At 40.0% G+C, this 18,147-nt stretch overlaps 2 protein-coding genes across 3 annotated transcripts; one reads left to right on the forward strand and one right to left on the reverse strand.

Moving 5' to 3' along the window:
• The first annotated feature begins 22 nt into the window (after positions 1–22).
• Positions 23–7,239, forward strand: LOC119481779 (calcium uniporter regulatory subunit MCUb, mitochondrial-like). Its single transcript, XM_037758997.1, has 9 exons — positions 23–538; positions 1,853–1,913; positions 2,998–3,165; positions 3,939–4,043; positions 4,227–4,384; positions 5,336–5,442; positions 5,567–5,663; positions 5,884–6,000; positions 7,028–7,239. Exons 1-9 carry the CDS (start codon positions 467–469, stop codon positions 7,103–7,105), a joined length of 963 nt encoding a protein of 320 aa, XP_037614925.1. The 5' UTR covers positions 23–466; the 3' UTR covers positions 7,106–7,239.
• Positions 7,240–7,369: 130 nt separating this feature from the next.
• Positions 7,370–17,363, reverse strand: LOC119481754 (complement factor I-like). 2 transcript variants are annotated; one of them, XM_037758942.1, is made up of 17 exons: positions 17,143–17,363; positions 16,701–16,879; positions 15,737–15,890; positions 14,801–14,864; positions 14,540–14,705; positions 14,176–14,378; positions 13,239–13,340; positions 13,031–13,153; positions 12,224–12,256; positions 12,113–12,133; positions 11,475–11,623; positions 10,626–10,729; positions 10,261–10,365; positions 9,991–10,166; positions 9,346–9,447; positions 9,096–9,244; positions 7,370–7,786 (listed from the first exon to the last, which is right to left on the reverse strand). In XM_037758942.1, exons 1-17 carry the CDS (start codon positions 17,200–17,202, stop codon positions 7,718–7,720), a joined length of 1,959 nt encoding a protein of 652 aa, XP_037614870.1. In that variant the 5' UTR covers positions 17,203–17,363; the 3' UTR covers positions 7,370–7,717. The 2 variants fall into 2 exon arrangements, with proteins under 2 accessions (XP_037614870.1, XP_037614868.1); XM_037758940.1 differs by having other exon boundaries at positions 13,239–13,343; positions 17,143–17,362.
• Positions 17,364–18,147: the final 784 nt, after the last annotated feature.

Below are 18,147 nucleotides of genomic sequence, written 5' to 3' on the forward strand. Positions count from 1 at the left end.
TGCATAACAGGAATGATAAGGAAACTACACGTCCTAATTCACTCTTAACCTGTGTTTACAAGCTTTAGATACAGAGCTTATACCTTCACTGAAGTGAAATAATCTTCTAAATGTTTTATTTTAGTCATCAAAAAATGCATAAAATTGCCAATCAGGAACAGGAAGTGCAACTTAGTTTTTATTGCTATTAATAAAATGTTCAGCGGAGAGTTTCAGTTGAAGCTCAGGAGCAGGTTCTAGACGTGTTGGTGTGAATCTGTCACTTCCTGTGTGGTTTCCTGCCAGAGAACAAACTGTTTCCTGAGCTCTGAGCGAGTCAGGAGAGGGTTAACCTCCCTGCCTCCCTCTTCCTGTTGGTTCAGCCTGTCATGAAACCTGTTTCCACTCGCCTCACAAACGCTTCACAAACTCTTCAGCCTCCAGGTTTCAGCTTCAGATCTGCAGTTGGTCTCTTTGTCAGCTCACCATGTTTGTCCCCAGACTTCTCTGCAGGTTCAGTCTCTGCTGCTCTCGACCACCAAGACTCAGAGTCTACACAGTGAGTTCAACATGTTTTAAAGTCTATCAGGTACTTATTACATCTATAGACTAAAAGTCTGGGAGAGATTCTTAAAAAGCCTTTATTATAGTTTCCTTAAAGCTGTCCGTTTAAAGTTCTGTAAATCTGTCAATACTACTACTGCTGACTGTGTACTATTACCACTAATACTACTGCAACAACTACCAATATTAGTACTGTGCCCTACAACTACTAGCTTTATAGAAGCTATAGAAACTACAACTACTACATCCATGTGTGTGTGTGTGTGTGTACTTGTTCAGCTATCTTCGTGAGGACCAAGTTGAGTTTCAGACCTTCAGAGTGAGGACATTTTTGTAAAGTAAGGACATTTGCTGGACTTTTTTGGTACTTTTTTTTGGACACTCTTCGGACAATTTTCTGACTTCTTTTTCTGACTTTGTTTTTGACATTTTTTTGGAAAAATTTTGGACAATTTTCTGACTTTGTTCTGTCTTTTTTTTTTTTTTTACATTTTTCAGATTTCTTTTATTTTTTTACATTTTTCAGATTTCTTTTTTTTTTTTTTACATTTTTCAGATTTATTTATTTATTTTACATTTTTCTGACCTTTTTTTGGACACTTTTTGGACATTTTTCTGAATTTTTCTGACTTTTTCTTGGACTTTTTTCAGACAAAAACCCTCACACATTCACATATCCTGAGGTCAGAGCTCAAGGGACCCCTTTGAAAATGGCCATGACAGTTTTTCTTTTACAAAATGTTGTGTAACTTTAGAGCGTTATTTATCCTCCCTCATAACAAGCTAGTATGACACACCCACCCACACCCACACCCACACACACACTGGCCTGTTTCTGTCTCAGAAGTTCAGACCGTTGAGGACATTTTTGGAAAGTGAAGACATGTTGGCCGCTCCTCACTTTCAGACAGACCTTCAAAGACTTGTTTGAGTGTTCAGATTCGGTTTTAAAGTTGAGGTTAGAGTCAGGTTTAGGGTAAAGGGACTAAGGAATGCATTATGTCAACGAGTGTCCTCACAAAGATAGAAGTACACGGCTGTGTGTGTGTGTGTGGTCTGTTATGACGTGCAGCTGTAAACCACATGCCTCTTTCTCTCTCTCTCTCTCTCTCTCTCTCCCTTACATTTCTATGTCTCTCGACCATTCTCAGCTCCATTGTTTGTGTAGCCAGCCACACCTACTTAATCTAGAAAAGGATCAATAGGAGTGTTTCCTTATCTGCCACATGTGAGGGGACTACTGGATTGTGTTGGTTGTGCTTCTGAGTTATGAATATAATAATAATAATAATGTGTTTCTCTCTCTCAGTCCAGTTCGGTCTGGCCTACTTGTGTTGTTTCCAGTTACAGCAGTCAGCCTCCATTTAAAGGTAATTCAGCCCCTTAAACAGCAACATGTTTTTACATGTTTTAGCCCATAAACTGTGAACTAACAACACTCACAGTCTACAGCCGTGCTAGCAGCTGAACGAACGCTAACATGCTGAAGTTTAGCAGGTCTGATGTTTACTATCTTTGTTTAGCATGCTAACATTTACTGATTATTAGTAAACACAAAGTACAGCTGAGGCTGATGGGAAGTTCTGCAGGTATTTGGCACAGACTGTATATAAGACGTGGACGTAGTCACCGTGACGTCACCCGTCGGTTTTTGGACGTTTAAATTTGGGTTTTTTGGTCGTCGCCATCTTGGTTTTTGGACTTTTCCTTTTTGGTTTTTGGCTGTCCCCATCTTGGTTTTTTGCAACCAGAAGTAACACGAGAAGGTGGAGCTAAGTACAACTGAACGCTGAATAAGACATTTTTAGTCGACCAAAAATGTTCTAATTAACTGTGATGAAGTGAAAACACACTGTGAAAGGGTTAAAGTTGTAAGACTAAAACACGGACAACTCCCAGACCTGACAACGCCGTGGTAGTGACCTGTCAATCACAAGGTAGCCCCGCCCTAAAGCATCCCCTGCTTTATGGTCTATCTGACTCTAAATGGGACCATCATTTACTGAATGAACATCATGCTGTGTTGAAGAAGACTTGAAACTAGAGATTGAGACCATAAACTCATGTTTACAATGTTTACTGAGGTAATAAATCAAGAGAGAAGTAGAAACTCATTTTCTCAGAGACTTCTATACAACCAGAGGAGTCGCCCCCTGCTGGATGTTAGACAGAATGAAGGTTTAAGGCTCTTCAGCGTTGGCTTCATTAACTTCACTGACTAAATGACTAATGGCTGATTGAGGGAGGGGGAACAGGTGATCAGGATGTCTGGTGACTGCAGGCTAACGAGGGACAGGTGACACTAATCAGAGCCGACATTAACGGCATTCTGAGAAATGAAAGAGAAAGAAAAGAAAATGTAATTAAATAGATGTAACCCTCTCCGTCCCTCTGTGTCTCTCTCCGTCCCTCTCCGTCTCTCTCCGTCCCTCTCCGTCCCTCTGTGTCTCTCAGATGCGTCCGTTCGTTACAGCTTCGGTCGCCCCGTCCTCTCTCTGCTCCTCCCGGCAGGTCAGCAGTGTCGTTTCACTCTGACGCCCATGTTGACCACAGTCGGCGACCTGCTGCGTGACATCACGGCCAAGGACCCCCTGGTGCACACCGCCACCCTGCTCAACGGAGGTAACAGACATGTTCTACTACACTACACTACACAGAACCCACAACCGTAACCCAGAGACCTCATTCTGACCTGAACCCCGAAACCAAGTCTTCATTTTCAGTGAAGAAGTACTGAAGCGTCCTCGCTTTCTATATGTGGTCTCACTTTTTAAAAAATGTCCTCACTTTCTAAAATATGCTCACGTGTCTCAAATGTCCTAATGTCCTCACTCACTTCAATTTCATGAAATCAAGAAATGTCCCTGTCGCCCACAAATGTCCTCACTTTCTAAAATGTCCTCACTTTCCAAAATGTCTTCAATTTCCTTAAATATCCCCATTTTTAAGAAATGTCCCCACTATTTACAGATGTCATCTCTTTCTGAAAATGTCCTTGCTTGCCGAAATGTCCTCAATTTCCTTAAATATCCCTACTTTTCAGAATTGTTCCAGGTGTCCATGAATGTCCTCACTTTCCAAAAATAGTTTCAGTCTCCAAAAATGTCCTCACTTTCCTCACTCACCCTACCTTCTAAAAAATATCTTCGCCTATGATATCGTCACTATCCACAGATGTCCTCAAGCTGTAAAAATGTCCCCACTTACAACAAATTCCCTCGCTTTCTAAAACTGTCTCCACTGTCTAAAATGTCCCTACATTTTGAAAACGTCCTCACTTTTAACATCTAAAACTCAAACTGGTCCTCACAAAGGTGGAAGTAAAAGAGCACAAAGTCGTTACTGTAACGTTATGAACACATGAAACTGAAATAATCTGGACTTTCTTTCCTCAGACGGACAGAGAATCTCTTCATGCACCTTCATGGAAACTGTGTTAAATAAAGACTTTCAACTGGTCATCAACGGCGTCATACACAACGTCCGCTCACTTGGACAAGGTACAACCTGTGTGTGTGTGTGAAGGATGTGGTTAGCGTAGCTTAGCATATAGACATGAAGCAGCTGTTATTTCTGTAATGAAACGTTTACTTCGTCTCCCAGAAGGATTGGACAGGAGACAGAGCGTTGAAGTCTTAATGTGTGGTTTAAAGGAACCCTGTTTCCGTGTCCGTCTCCGTCAGGGTCGTCTCATGAACACGTGTTGGGTCTGGATGATATGAAGTACGTCGTCCGTCTTCTTCACTCGGCTCTGAGTCTTCCTCAGCAGCAACACATCAAACACAACGAGCTGCTGATCAGACAAGAGCAGCTCAAAGAGCAGCTGCAGCCGCTGGAGACGGTACTACACAGCAAATACTACTACAGTACTATTACTACTACTACTACTACTACTACTACCACTACTACTACTACAGTGCTACTACTACTACTACTACTACTACTACTACTACTACCACTACTACTACTACCACTACTACTACTACAGTGCTACTACTACTACTACTACTACTACTACTACTACTACTACTACTACTACTACCACTACTACTACTACAGTGCTACTACTACTACTACTACTACTACTACTACTACTACTACTACCACTACTACTACTACAGTGCTACTACTACTACTACTACTACTACTACTACTACTACCACTACTACTACTACTACTACCACTACTACTACTACCACTACTACTACTACAGTGCTACTACTACTACTACTACTACTACTACCACTACTACTACTACTACTACCACTACTACTACTAGTACTACTACTACTACTACTACTACCACTACTACTACTACTAGTACTACTACTACTACTACTACTACTAGTACTACTACTACTACTACTACTAGTACTACTACTACTACTACTACTAGTACTACTACTACTACTACTACTACTACTACTACTACTAGTACTAGTACTACTACTACTACTACTACTACTAGTACTACTACTACTACTACTACTAGTACTACTACTACTACTACTACTAGTACTACTACTACTACTACTACTACTACTACTAGTACTAGTACTACTACTACTACTACTACTACTACTAGTACTACTACTACTAACTTACTGATATTTCAGAGCCGTGGTCGGGGCCATAGATTCTAACTCACTGATAAATTATGAGAGTATTTTTAGACGTGGTATTTGTACTTTTACTTTTAAGTAAAAGTATCTGAGTACTTATTGTTCTCAACAGACGCTAAAGAACCAGAATGATTCTGTGTTTTTGTGTGTTTTTGTGTGTTTTTCTACAGGTGAGAGTCAAGATGGCGCAGGAGGCGGCAACGAGAGCGTCACTGCTGGGGTGGGCGGGGCTAGCCTACCTGTCCCTGCAGGGAGGATTCCTGGGTTACCTCACCTGGTAATGAACACACACACACACACACACACACACACACACACACACAAGCCTGAAACATTACTGCACACATTACTAATCCTGGGATCATGTTTTCACCTGTGTGTGTGTGTGTGTGTGTTGGCAGGTATGTGTTTGCGTGGGACGTCATGGAACCAATCACCTACTTCATCACCACCACCACCAGCATGATCTTCTTTGGCTACTACATCCTCACCAAACAGGTAGGAACCCTTTGTGTGTGTGTGTGTGTGTGTGTCTGTCTACCATCTTTGTGAGGACCAGTCCATACTTCAGACCTGCATAGTGAGGACCGGTCCCCACTTCGCCAAAGGGCTGTTTGGGGGTTTCAGGGTAAAGGTTAGACTTTGGCTTGCTCGACAGTACAAACGTGTTTCTGTGCTTTATATTACTCTATGTGTGTGTGTATGTGTGTGTGTGCAGGAATTCCTCCTTCCGAGCGTGCGGGATCGTCAGTTCCTTCAATTCTTCCACAAGAAAGCATCTCAACAGATATTCAACGTCCAACAATACAACGAGCTCAAAGACGAGTTGGCAAAGGTGATGAACACATCAAACACACACACAGTGTTAACACAACAACATATCCTCCTCATGCAACGCCTCGTTTGATATCTTACGGGAAAATATTCCTCGTTATTTTTGTACGTTTTCCTACGAATGTCCAGTGTCAATTTCTCTCTCCTTACATGCATTCATCTCTTTTCAAAACAAACTTCACAGGAAACACAGCACATAATGACACTTGTTATCTTACCGTCAATTTTGACCCGGGAAAACCACAGATGCTATAGATTTGAATAAAACACCCACAATACAATGAAAGCAGTGGTCAATATAAACACGATATATATATATATATATATATATATTTGTAAAGACCACAGTAGGCAACCATCCATGTTATTTTCGGGCAATTAGATTAAAGAAATCCATATTTATATAATGAAGTTTAAAACGGGTCAAATTTGACCCGAGGACAACAGGAGGGTTAAATGCAAGTGGCGTAACTTAAGTACGGAAGTTACGAACAGACAAATAAATCAACGTTAAATTCTGGTTTCAAACGGGATATGAACGCCGGTCTCCTGGTGTTTCTCTCTGGTGTTTTTAGACCCACCCATCTGCCTTGACCTCCTCCCTACACGGCGTTTGTTGCTCTTTATACGTCCTGGTTCACGATTATGTGAATTACACACAAATAGATTTCATATATCAGACCGGCAACGCGTCATCCAGAGTAGGCTCTTGTGACCACGCCCACTAAAGGCATTTTGCAACGTACCGGTCTGATGTATGCGATATATATAAATTACAGTGCATTACTTAACGCCATAGCGGTGGATGAGAACAGCACGAACACAACAACTTTGTCTTCTAGAAATTCTGCCTAATATGTCTTCCTAATTATTTTGCGGTGACTTATATTTTTGTTTACCCCTGACAAAAGTGTAAGATGAGGCTTTTATTTAGCATATTTTTTAGTTGTACAGAAACAAAGACTTTTAAAATGATTCTTAAACTGACACCTGAAGTAATTAAAATGTATAAAACTGTGTGGTTGCAGGTGGAGGGTGATCTCATGAGTTTGAGGAGTGCCATTCGACTGAAGGTGGATCCTCCTCCGCCACAGAGAGCCACCTGAGTTTTACTTTGTTTTTTTATTGTGACATTAAATGGTATTTTTTGCACATTTTTTGTATTGTTTCTGAAAAAAGATGCTTCTGTCAGCTGTCTTCATTAAAGACACGGTGAAATAAAAATACATTTCCATGTTTTCATGCTGCTTCCCTGCATTATCTCTTTGTATTTGTTAACATATGTCAACTCTTGTTTCTCTTCCTGGAAATCATTTCAACATTTTTTTGATGACACATCTTGCACTTGAGGGCAAAAACATAAATGATTATTAAGATGAGATAAAACTTTATTCATCCTGGGGGAACTGGTTGTGCAGCAGTTTCAGTACAAAGGTACAAAGTAGTACAAATAAGTATTTTTTTAGCAAACAAAAATGTGCTAGCTGCAGAAACAACATTTTTATATTGCTAGCAATACAAATAAAACTACTTTTTATTGACAGGTGTATAAAACAGATTAGCCTAATTTGTTAGCTATATAAAGAAATGTCAGTCTTTTGTTCGCGATGTAGAAACAGAAAGATATATTTAGGCTATTTTAAAGTATGTGATATTTTTTAAAATAAAAACGTGACTCGTAACAATTCAAAGTGTTGCGTAAGTGTGTGTTTGCCTTATCAGGAGTTGAACTTGGTGACTGCATGCCATCCTGTGTGAAGCCTGATCCACTCAAAGTAATGAGCAACCTGTCGGAGAGAAAGAGGAATTAATGTTAACGTTACGTTGTATTTGTGACATTATTTGTGTAAACAAAACACCAAATATAAAAGCACGATGTAATGATTTGTTTGTAATATTTGGACCGTTGTACAAATATTTACGTTTTGCTGAATGTTGGTTTTGTTTTCATTTTTTGAAACTGTGTTCATGATGAAAGATTCATTGAACAGAGACATTCGTTTTTATTTTATTCTAGTTTTGACTTTTCTATTTCATTTTAGTTTTAGTTCATTTTCAGAGCGCGTTTACAAAACTAGCAAAATATTTAGTTTCAGTTTTTCTGAAAGGTTTAGTTTTAGTTTACATATATTAACTTTTAGTTTTTATATATTTAGTTTTAGTTTTTATATATTTTGTTTTAGTTTTTATATATTTAGTCTTAATTTATTTAATATTTAATATTTATTTTGAGCTTTTTTATAAGTAGTTTGAGTTTTTTTGTTTTTGTTTATATATATTTAGTTTTGGTTTTTATATATCTAGTTTTAGTTTTTATATATTTAGTTTTAGTATTTAAATAATTAGTTTTTATATATTTAGTTTTAGTTTTTATACATTTAGTTTTATATAAACTAAAATTAAATGTATAAAAAAATATATATATATATAAACTAAAACTAAATGTATAATAACTTAAACTAAAAATATATATATTTTTTAAATACTGTAAATATATAAATCTAAATGTCTTAAAACTTAAACTAAATATATAAAAAATAATATATATATATATATATATATATATAGTTTTAGTTTATATATATATATATTTAGTTTAGTTTGTTTTTGTTAGGGCCAGGTATAATGTCTAAGAGGTATGTATCTATCTACATAGAAAATACATGGTTGGAGAACTGTGCAGGAATGGATATGATTTTTAATATTTAAACTTCGTGTTACTTTAGCGTCTGATGTGAAACGATTGTGTCATAGCGCCATCTCCTGGAAGATCAAGTCTGGTCAGTTCCTGTGGCTTAATGTCACGAGAACTTTTTTGGTAGTGATATATTATTATTATTGTTATTATTATTATTATTATTATTAATAATAATCATTTTTAAGTAGGCAATATAGTTTCAGTTAAGTTTTAGTTTGTCTTAAAGGATTTAGTTTTTATTTAGTTTCAGTTCACTAACAATATTTTTCACTACATATTTTAGTTTCAGTTTTATTTTACTTTAATAACCCTGGTGTATACATTTACAGTATGAATTTCCTGTGTATTTTCTCCATGTACTGTATATGTGTATATACGGTATACTGTATGTATTTTACCTGCGTATAAACTCCGGGGAAACCTGATTGACCACACCTCTCTCCCCAGCTGACGATGCCCCACAGGTAGGAAACGCCCAGTTCATCTTCACAAACCAGCGGACCGCCACTGTCCCCCTGACAGGAATCCACGCTGCCCTCCAGATCACCTGCAAACACACCCACACACCCACACATTAGCACATGCACACATGTCTATAAAGTAGCTAGTTTTTTGTGCACATAGCTCATCAACCACACAAACACCAACCTGCACACATCATGCCTGGCTTGAAGCGACCTTTGTAGAAATTCTGACAGTCGGCGATGAGGGATACGTTGGCCCAGAGCAACACCTGAGCTGCTTTGCCCTCTGTGAAAAAAGTCATCAATACGTAAACTAGATCATTTTAAAACTTTACACCATTCAAGCTAACTGACTGTCTGACTGATTGAATGCAGCTTATTAAGTTTTTTATTTAAATTTAATTTTGATCGATTAAATGTTTTGGGGCTCTAAATTAATTCTGTTCACAAAATGTCACTATTAGTGCCCTGAAAAGCATTTCATGCAAGCAGCAGCCACCGAGTCTGAAAAGTGAAGCCAATGCTGAAGAGCCTTAAACCTTCATTCTTTCTACCAGCCAGCAGGGGGCGACTCCTCTGGTTGTATAGAAGTCTCTGAGAAAATGAGCTTACTTCTCACTTGATTTATTACCTCAGTAAACATTGTAAACATGAGTTTATGGTCTCAATCGCTAGTTTCAAGTCTTCTTCAATACAGCATGATGTTCATTTAGTAAATTATGGTCCCATTTAGAGTCAAGATAGCGACTTTTGCATTTTCACCCTATATTTCTCTTCCCTTTGTATCACCTGAGGACCTCATTTACACTAATGTCAGAGCTCCACACACCTGCGGTCCGTCCCCACCCAGAGATGCTGCAGGTGTGGTTGGGCTGAAAGAGCTGGGTGGACCAGGGGACACACACGGCGCTGACGGCCGGGTTGTCCAACAGACATTTGTCCGTGAACGGAAGCTTCTTCAGCTGCACCAGAGCGATGTCGTTCTCATAAGTGCTGGCGTTGTACCTTCAGGACAAAACACATTATTTCACACTTTGTATCACCATTCAGTCACATGCATGTGTAATGATTGAGGGTTATCGCTCAGATGGATAAATACTTTGGGTGGATGCGAATGTCTTCAACAGGTACAATGTCAGTCGTGTCCTGACTTCGAGACTTCTTCCAGAGAGAAAACTTCACATTGAACGCAGACGGGTTGGGCCTGGCCAAGAGAGAGAGAACTACTTCAACTGCCACTACTACTACTTTTAGTACTACAATGATTGTTAATGTACAATACGTGCCACCACTACTACTATTACAAGAACTGTACTGGCCTGAATAGAAGACGATATTTTGTTCTATAATAATAATATATGTTACTGAATTTGTACTAGTACTTGAGTAAACGTACATTCCATCACTGCTCATATTTCACACTAATACTACTGCATCATCATTCTACCTAAACACTCGTCGTACCTGACGCAGTGAGCAGCAGTGATTACCCAGCATCCTCCGATATAAGCGCCTCCACAATCGATCCTCCTGTTCTCCTCCAGAGCGATCTGCCACTGGATCTGAGTCTGCAGAACAACAACAGTCTCATTTCAAAACTACTGGAAAAATACAGTATGTGCGTTGGTTTATTCTGTTTTATGTTACATAAACGTTAAGTTACATTACTTATGTAATGCTATGTTATGTTACGTTACGTTACGTTACGTTACGTTACGTTACGTTACTTATGTCATGTTATGTTATGTTGTTTACATTACATTACTTATGTAATGTTACGTTACGTTACGTTACGTTACGTTACGTTACTTATGTCATGTTATGTTATGTTGTTTACATTACATTACTTATGTAATGCTATGTTACGTTATGTTACGTTACGTTACGTTACGTTACGTTACGTTACGTTACGTTATGTTACGTTGCGTTATGTTACATTATGTTATTTACGTAACGTAACGCTACGCTACGTCAAGGTTACATTTGTTATGTTATGTTATATTATGTTATGTTATGTAAAACTAAAATAACTAGAATTTTGCAATACTAAAAATTAAAATAATAAACAATAAAATGTCAAAATAAATAAAAGACACTAGAATAAATAGGCTCAAGATATAGACATAGTATGAAAACTAAAGATTAAGAATTAAAAATCAAGGCAATGACGAGGCACCTCATGTAAAAGCCAGGCTAAAAACATATCTTCAGGTTTCTTTTAAAAGTGATATAACAAATGATGGTGATAATAGCTTTAAACAGATGTTCTGGTGACTGTAAGCAGACAGACAGACAGGTGTGTTTCTAACTGACCGGGTTGGCTGGGACTCCTCCCACCACTCTCTTGATTCGGCTCCTCCTTCTCCTTCCTCGCTCCTCCACCTCCACGTCGTCCACCGTGGTCGCATTGGGAATCCCACAGTATAACTGGGACTCCAGATGCACTCTGTCGGCCCTCGTTTCTGGACACACATGCACAGAGTTGTTGGAATCACATGTTGCTTGACATTCTTAAGAAAAACACGAAAAATACGTCATTGAATGTCGTGCAAGAATTGGCGATAGACTCCGTTGGCATTGCATTTATGCCGTGCCGTTGCACCGGCCTTTCTGTGTTTTCTTGCTGTGTCATGTTCGACGTCACGGACGCGCAGTATGTGACGAATCGGGCTTTCAACTAAGTCCAATGTAAACCCACCCATGGCGTTATTCAGCAGTTGGAGCAAGTGACGTAGTATTAATAGCGTGAGAGTCCATTCAGGGCGGGAGGGAGGTGGATGGGTTAAACAAACACAAGACTTTCAATCATGAGACCACTGTTCGTGTCCCCAGTCCGTCCAAAAGTAACACAAGAGGGGTACCAGGTGGTCGGTCTCTGATGCCGAGGTGCACTGACCAAGCGGCGGTATTTGACGAGTTGGGAATGAGAATGTGTTGTTTAGGCTACATACCGTTTTTGGGAGAGGTATAGGCTGAAAAAAAAAAGAAATGTCATCATCATCACCTCTACCAACAACGACAACAGTTTCATATGAAAGGTTCAACCTCAGTTTCAGGTATACCAACAAGTCGGGGTCGTCTGTCCACCTCTGGTTCTGTGGAGAATAGAAAATTATTAATATAACTACAAACTACTAAAGTCAGACAACAAAAAAATTACTGTAACATTGGGTGTCGTGTTCCTGAAGTTGGTCTGTTCAAAGTGTGACAATTATTCACATTAAGTGGGCTGGTACTGACAGGAAGTGGAGCCTAACCAGCACATTCGCCATGATAATGCGCAAGGCGTTTAGGGTGCAATAAGTACGTCTTTCCTGATTTCCATGTGTCTTTTGTACGCCATGTATCCTGTACTGACTGCAATGTAAACGCATCTGTGTATAAATGCTACGGTAAGATTATAGATTTAGTGGCTTAGTATAAATTGAGAGAAAGACAACTTATTGTGGGCGAGTGGGGAGTTGGATGGGTCCAACAAACACCAGACTTTTAACCAGGAGACTCGTGTTCGAGACCGCTGTTTTGTTTCGTAAGTTACGTTAGTGACATTTGTGATGTTTGTGATGTGTTTTCCGTAGTTGTTTCTGTACTTATTTGAAGCCCAACCATGACTTTTACCTTACCCTAACTAAATGATTTTGTTGCCTGATCCTAACTGTTGACATTTGCGTGGTGTACAAATGACATGAGAAACGCTAAAATGCGTACTCATGACACGCGGTGGTATTTATACACCTGTTAGGTGTTGGTTTAAAACTTTTTTGAAGTCGTACACAGTACAGTTTCAGTGATTTCTAAAACTGAATGGAAGTAAATGATGTTTGTGTATGCTAGACTAATTTAAAAATGTCTGTGTGAGTGTATCTCACTGTTGTCCCTAGTGCGCTTTATTGATTCGTCCTCGCCATCCAGACAGTCAATCTGTCCGTCATGGACTGCATCTGGATGCACACAAACACCCGTCTTGCAGCGGAAAGCACCGTTCCTGCAATCTGTCGACCACACAATAATCCACATTGTGAATATACATCGTTTACAGATACAGGGACATAAAATCAATTTATGTGTTTTCTTTACTTTTGCAGCACATTTCGTCACTGCGGTCACCACAGTCGTCAACTCCGTCACAAGTCTGTTTCAGAGACACACACTTTGTGTTTGCACATTTGAAGCCGCACTCTTCTGAAAAACATTGACAAGAAAAAAGGTCATAATACTGGAAAAGTATATATCAAAATACAACTTCTCAAATTAAACCCCTGATCATATCCGTGGGCTTTGTGCATTTTATTGTTGCAACCAACTGAAGCCTCTTCCGTGTGCCAAGTGTGTTGGAGAGCTAGCGTTCCTTGAATGTAAGATTGGAGTTTGTATTGAGATGTAAACATAAGTTTTGAAGCCAGTGAGACACTGGTACCATAGCTGCAGATGGTATAAGAGCAGCTTGTTGCTTTGTTTTGAAATGTGCATATAATACTGTTTCATTAACATATAATTGCACTTTAACATTTGGACAAACATTTGGTAAATTAACATAAAGGCTGAATAAGTTAACATAAACAACGACCGTTTCCTAACCCTAACTAAGTGGTTGTGTTGCCTAAACCTGACTTCCTGTGAAAACTGAAGTTTATTTTGAAAGGACACTATGCATGTAACAAGCGTATATTCAACGTCGTCCCCGGTCTGTCCAAAAGTAACGTAAGAGGGCTACCCTGTGCGTCGGTCTCTGATATCGAGGGGCACTGACCAAGCGGTGGTATTTGATGAGTTGGGAGTCAGAATGATTTTTTTTTTTTTAGATCTGGGCACAAAAAAGATCGATTGCTGGTATCGTTTACTAGAGAAGTTTTGATACTACTTGGTACTGGGATGTTTTCGTCGATACCTAAAAGGTATCGAGTACCGATACCCAGCCCTGGGTGTTACTGGGGATTTTTAATTTGCACGCAGTAAATACAACTTATCGAAGGCACCGATAGAAAAGAACAGAGTAGAATCAGTACATACTGACCTTTGGGTGTTTGTGATGCCCTATAACAGGTTGCCGTAGCGACCTTCCTGTGGCCAATCCTGCACTTGTCGTAGATTATACACTCAGCGAGGGAAGTCTCATAACCTTGGCAGTGGACGCTAACACAGCTTCTCGGCAACGGCTTGTCGTCACGGTCGGTTGTCAGGGTATCGTACAACACGGAATCAGCAGTCGCTGCACCACTGTAAGCACACACACAGGTCACATTGTAGGTTCATCTCTCACCAAATATACTGTGACAGCTTAGGAGTTTGTCGTAGGCATGTTTATATGTTGATGGAGCTACTGTAGTGTATATATACTGTATATATATCCCACAGTATATAAAAATATCTCCTCTCACAGTGGATTCCTGTGCTCCTTGCAGGCCACGTTAGCAGACGCCATGTTCCAAAGCTTCTTGCACACCAGTAGCTCCTCCTCGATGTCAGGGTTCACAGCATCAGGAATGACGACCCTGACCACTCCCGTGTCTGGGTCTATTGAACTTGTGAACTTCAGATGACTCGCTGTGGTGAGAGAGAGACAAAGGTAACATAAGTAGGAATATAACAGTGATTTAAAAAAATACCAGAGGGCACCGAATGTATCTGTGAGAGCAAACCTTCGCAATTCCTCCCAAAGTGGGACATGACGGGTTTCTTGGTCCGACATGAGACAGCCATCACCTGGAAAACAAATCACCGCTGTGTAAACTTGAAAGGGTTTCACTATTGGAATCAGCCAGGTCTTGAGTCTGGCTGTTCTCATACACCGTTGGAAACTATATCTACAAAATGTAATGCACTGTAATTCGTATATATCCCACAAAATCAATTCGTATTTAATCCACATAATCGGGAACCAGGAAGTATAAAGAGCAACAAACGGCACGTCGGGAGGAAGTCGGGGTGGATGGGTGGGTCCAAAAACATCGGACTTTTGCCCAGGAGGCCGTTGTTCGTATCGCGGGTGAAACCAGAAGTCATCGTTGATTTATATGTCACATCATTTCCATTCTTAAGTAACGCCACTTCCGTAGTTATTTTAACCTTAACTACGATCTTTAGTAGAAGTCGGAAGTTTATTTTGAAAAGACTGTGTGCATGTTGTGTTGTTATGCATGTTGTGTTGTTTGTCTTTCGGCTGCTCCCGTAAGGGGTCGCATAGTTTGGCATAGTTTGGCATAGTTTGGCATAGTTTTTACGCCGGATGCCCGGCGGGGATACATGTTTTGGTGGCGGGAGGAAACCGGAGCAAACCCACACAACCATGCAAACTCCAAATAGAAATGCCCGGCCCAGACCGGGGATCAAACCTGGGACTTACTGTGAGGCGATAGCACTAACCACTGCGCCACCGTGCCACCCCAAAAGACTGTATGCATGAGTGGAAACTGACACGTGTCACTGGACATTCAAAGGAGAACGCACGAAAAATTAAGAAAAACTTTTTGTAAGATACCATACGAACCGTCAGCTGAGAAAACGATATGTCTACAACAAATTCCTGATTTGTGTTTCTATAACCAGCTCGATACCTAACCTTTTACATGAGTTACCTGGCAGTAAGAGCGATAGTTTCTATTGTCGTGCCCACAGACTGGGGCCATGCCATCAGCGGGACACAGGTAGGGTGGTTTACAGGAGCAATGTCCCTCAATGCAACGCTCCCATGGAGGACAAAACACCAGGCCACATGATGCACGAGTAAACCTGATAAATGTTGAAAGATAAATCAAACACAGATTAATCTCACATTGTTTATACACAGGTTATTACAGTGAGCTAAGAAAATCAAAGTGGCAATAAGAATTAGACGGCTGGACTTCCTTTGTCAGAATCGTCTTTGGGTCGTTTGGGTTTGGGTTGTTGAATTTTCACCCTCATGTCACATTCATTTTGCTTCCCTACCTTTGTGAAGAGATTTCACTTTTGAGCTTGAATCATTAAGTAAACATCGTGGTTGTCGTAGTCTTTCTGTTTCCTAGTGGTTGTGAGTCAGTAGCTTAAGACTGAAAAACTAGCCCGGGACCAAACCTCTGAATCAATCAAGCAAGAATGCAAAAAGGGAAATACAAAAATAACCAATCCGTTCTCAATCCCAGGGCATTAAATACGTCCGTCGGCGTTCAGTACCGCCACACACGGTACACTTTAGCGCCGGTATGAAATGCACCGGGCGTTCCATTAACTACAATGTAAACACAGGCAACAGTAAACGCTTAGAGAAAAGTGCGCCGGGAGTGTGGTGACATAGTTTAAAGAGCGAAAGAGACACACCACACCGCACAAGGGTTTCATCAAGGAGACCGCTGTTCATGTCCCCTGTTCACGACGTTCAGTGTCATTTTGACTGTACAAACGTAGTAGTTTTAAGCCCAACCATGTTGTTCTTTACTAAACCTAACTATAGGGGTTCTGTTGCCTAAAGTGACACCAAGGAGCGTGACAAAGCGTCAGTATGACCATAGCAACTAACAAAGAAAGTTAAACAACCAAAGGAAGATGCCCAGCCAATCTTACTTCTTTTCCAGACACTCAGGTGGACCCAGAAACTCGTCTCTCTCAGGTGCTGTAGGGGTTGTGGGGGCAGGGCTGGTAACCTGCGGGGTGGGGGGTTGGATTGGAATCTCTGGATCCTGTCGGATCTGCTCTATGGGCAATTGAGTCTCATCACCTGATAAGCCCCTTTGCATGAGCACCTAAAATGCAATAGAGTTACAAATGACAGGATGTGGTTGCGCACACCATCTAGTTAAAGTGTTACACAGATGATACACAACTTTATATCTCTGTAAAAGTACAAATACTTTTGAATTCAGCAGTTGTTTTATCTTTTGTTGAATTATTTTGGTCAACTTGACCAAAGTAACTTGACAAGTCCCACAAATACAGGTAGAGAAATTGATAGAATGCGTTTGAACACTTGAAAAATAAGAATAAAAGACAGCATGAGTTAACTCACCGTTTCAGAGTGAATCACGAGAAGAAACACAGAGAAAAGAGAAACTCCGGCTGGTCTCATCCTGACAAGCACAAGTAGTCTGGTTTCCTCCACACATTCAGCTTCTTCCTGTGCTTAAAACTGTTGTGACTGATGGACAGAAGGATTCGATAGTAAAATATCTTTTACAGTGAAGACACAGCTGCAGATACAGACAGAGACAGTTATTGTCTCTGTAAGGGAGCAAAGTGACAGACAGATATTGAATATCTCTTCTGTCCACTGATGATGTCATCAATCAATCATTAGCTTGTCTTGTCAGTGTGGACAAACACAAACAAACATGCAGATTGATTCAGTGGACTGAATCTTGTACTGTACCGTCACATAACGGAGAATCGGGTGAGGGGCTGTTGATGTGCATGTGGGGAAACTCATATTCCAGTAACCACATAAACACAAATATGTGGGCGGCATGGTGACTCAGTACTGAAGGTCGCCGTGTGAACCCGACCTGGCTGGTTTGTTTCCTTCTGGGAAATGATTGTGTTACAGCAGCAGGTTATCCAGGCAATGCATAGGAACAGTAAATAAAATGTACATATCAACTCTAGAGAAATATATCCATATATTATACACAATATAAAGAATATTGGAATACAGCAAAGTGTGTAAGTTACAATGTTTTGTTTTAAAACTACGGTTGTCAAAGTTAACGCGTTAATAATGTGTTGAAATTTGTTTTAACGCCACTAGTTTTGTTAATGCATTAACGCAATAGATATTTCAGAGGTTGTAGCGGGCTCGGATCCATATAGAGACCAATATCATGCATATAGACCTGGTAGTTGTGGAGATATTCTTGATTTATTTTGGGTATGTCTGTCTAGGAGAACCACACCTTCCAGCATCCTATGGCTTAAGAGGTTAACAAAAGAAAACTTCTTGTAATATCGTTAAACGGACATTTGATTGATTTCTATGGTAAAACTCTGGTGACAGCAAAATTTTGGATCTGATGTCTTT

Source organism: Sebastes umbrosus, chromosome 22 (genome assembly GCF_015220745.1).
Source record: "Sebastes umbrosus isolate fSebUmb1 chromosome 22, fSebUmb1.pri, whole genome shotgun sequence".
NCBI classification, from domain to species: Eukaryota; Metazoa; Chordata; class Actinopteri; order Perciformes; family Sebastidae; genus Sebastes; species Sebastes umbrosus.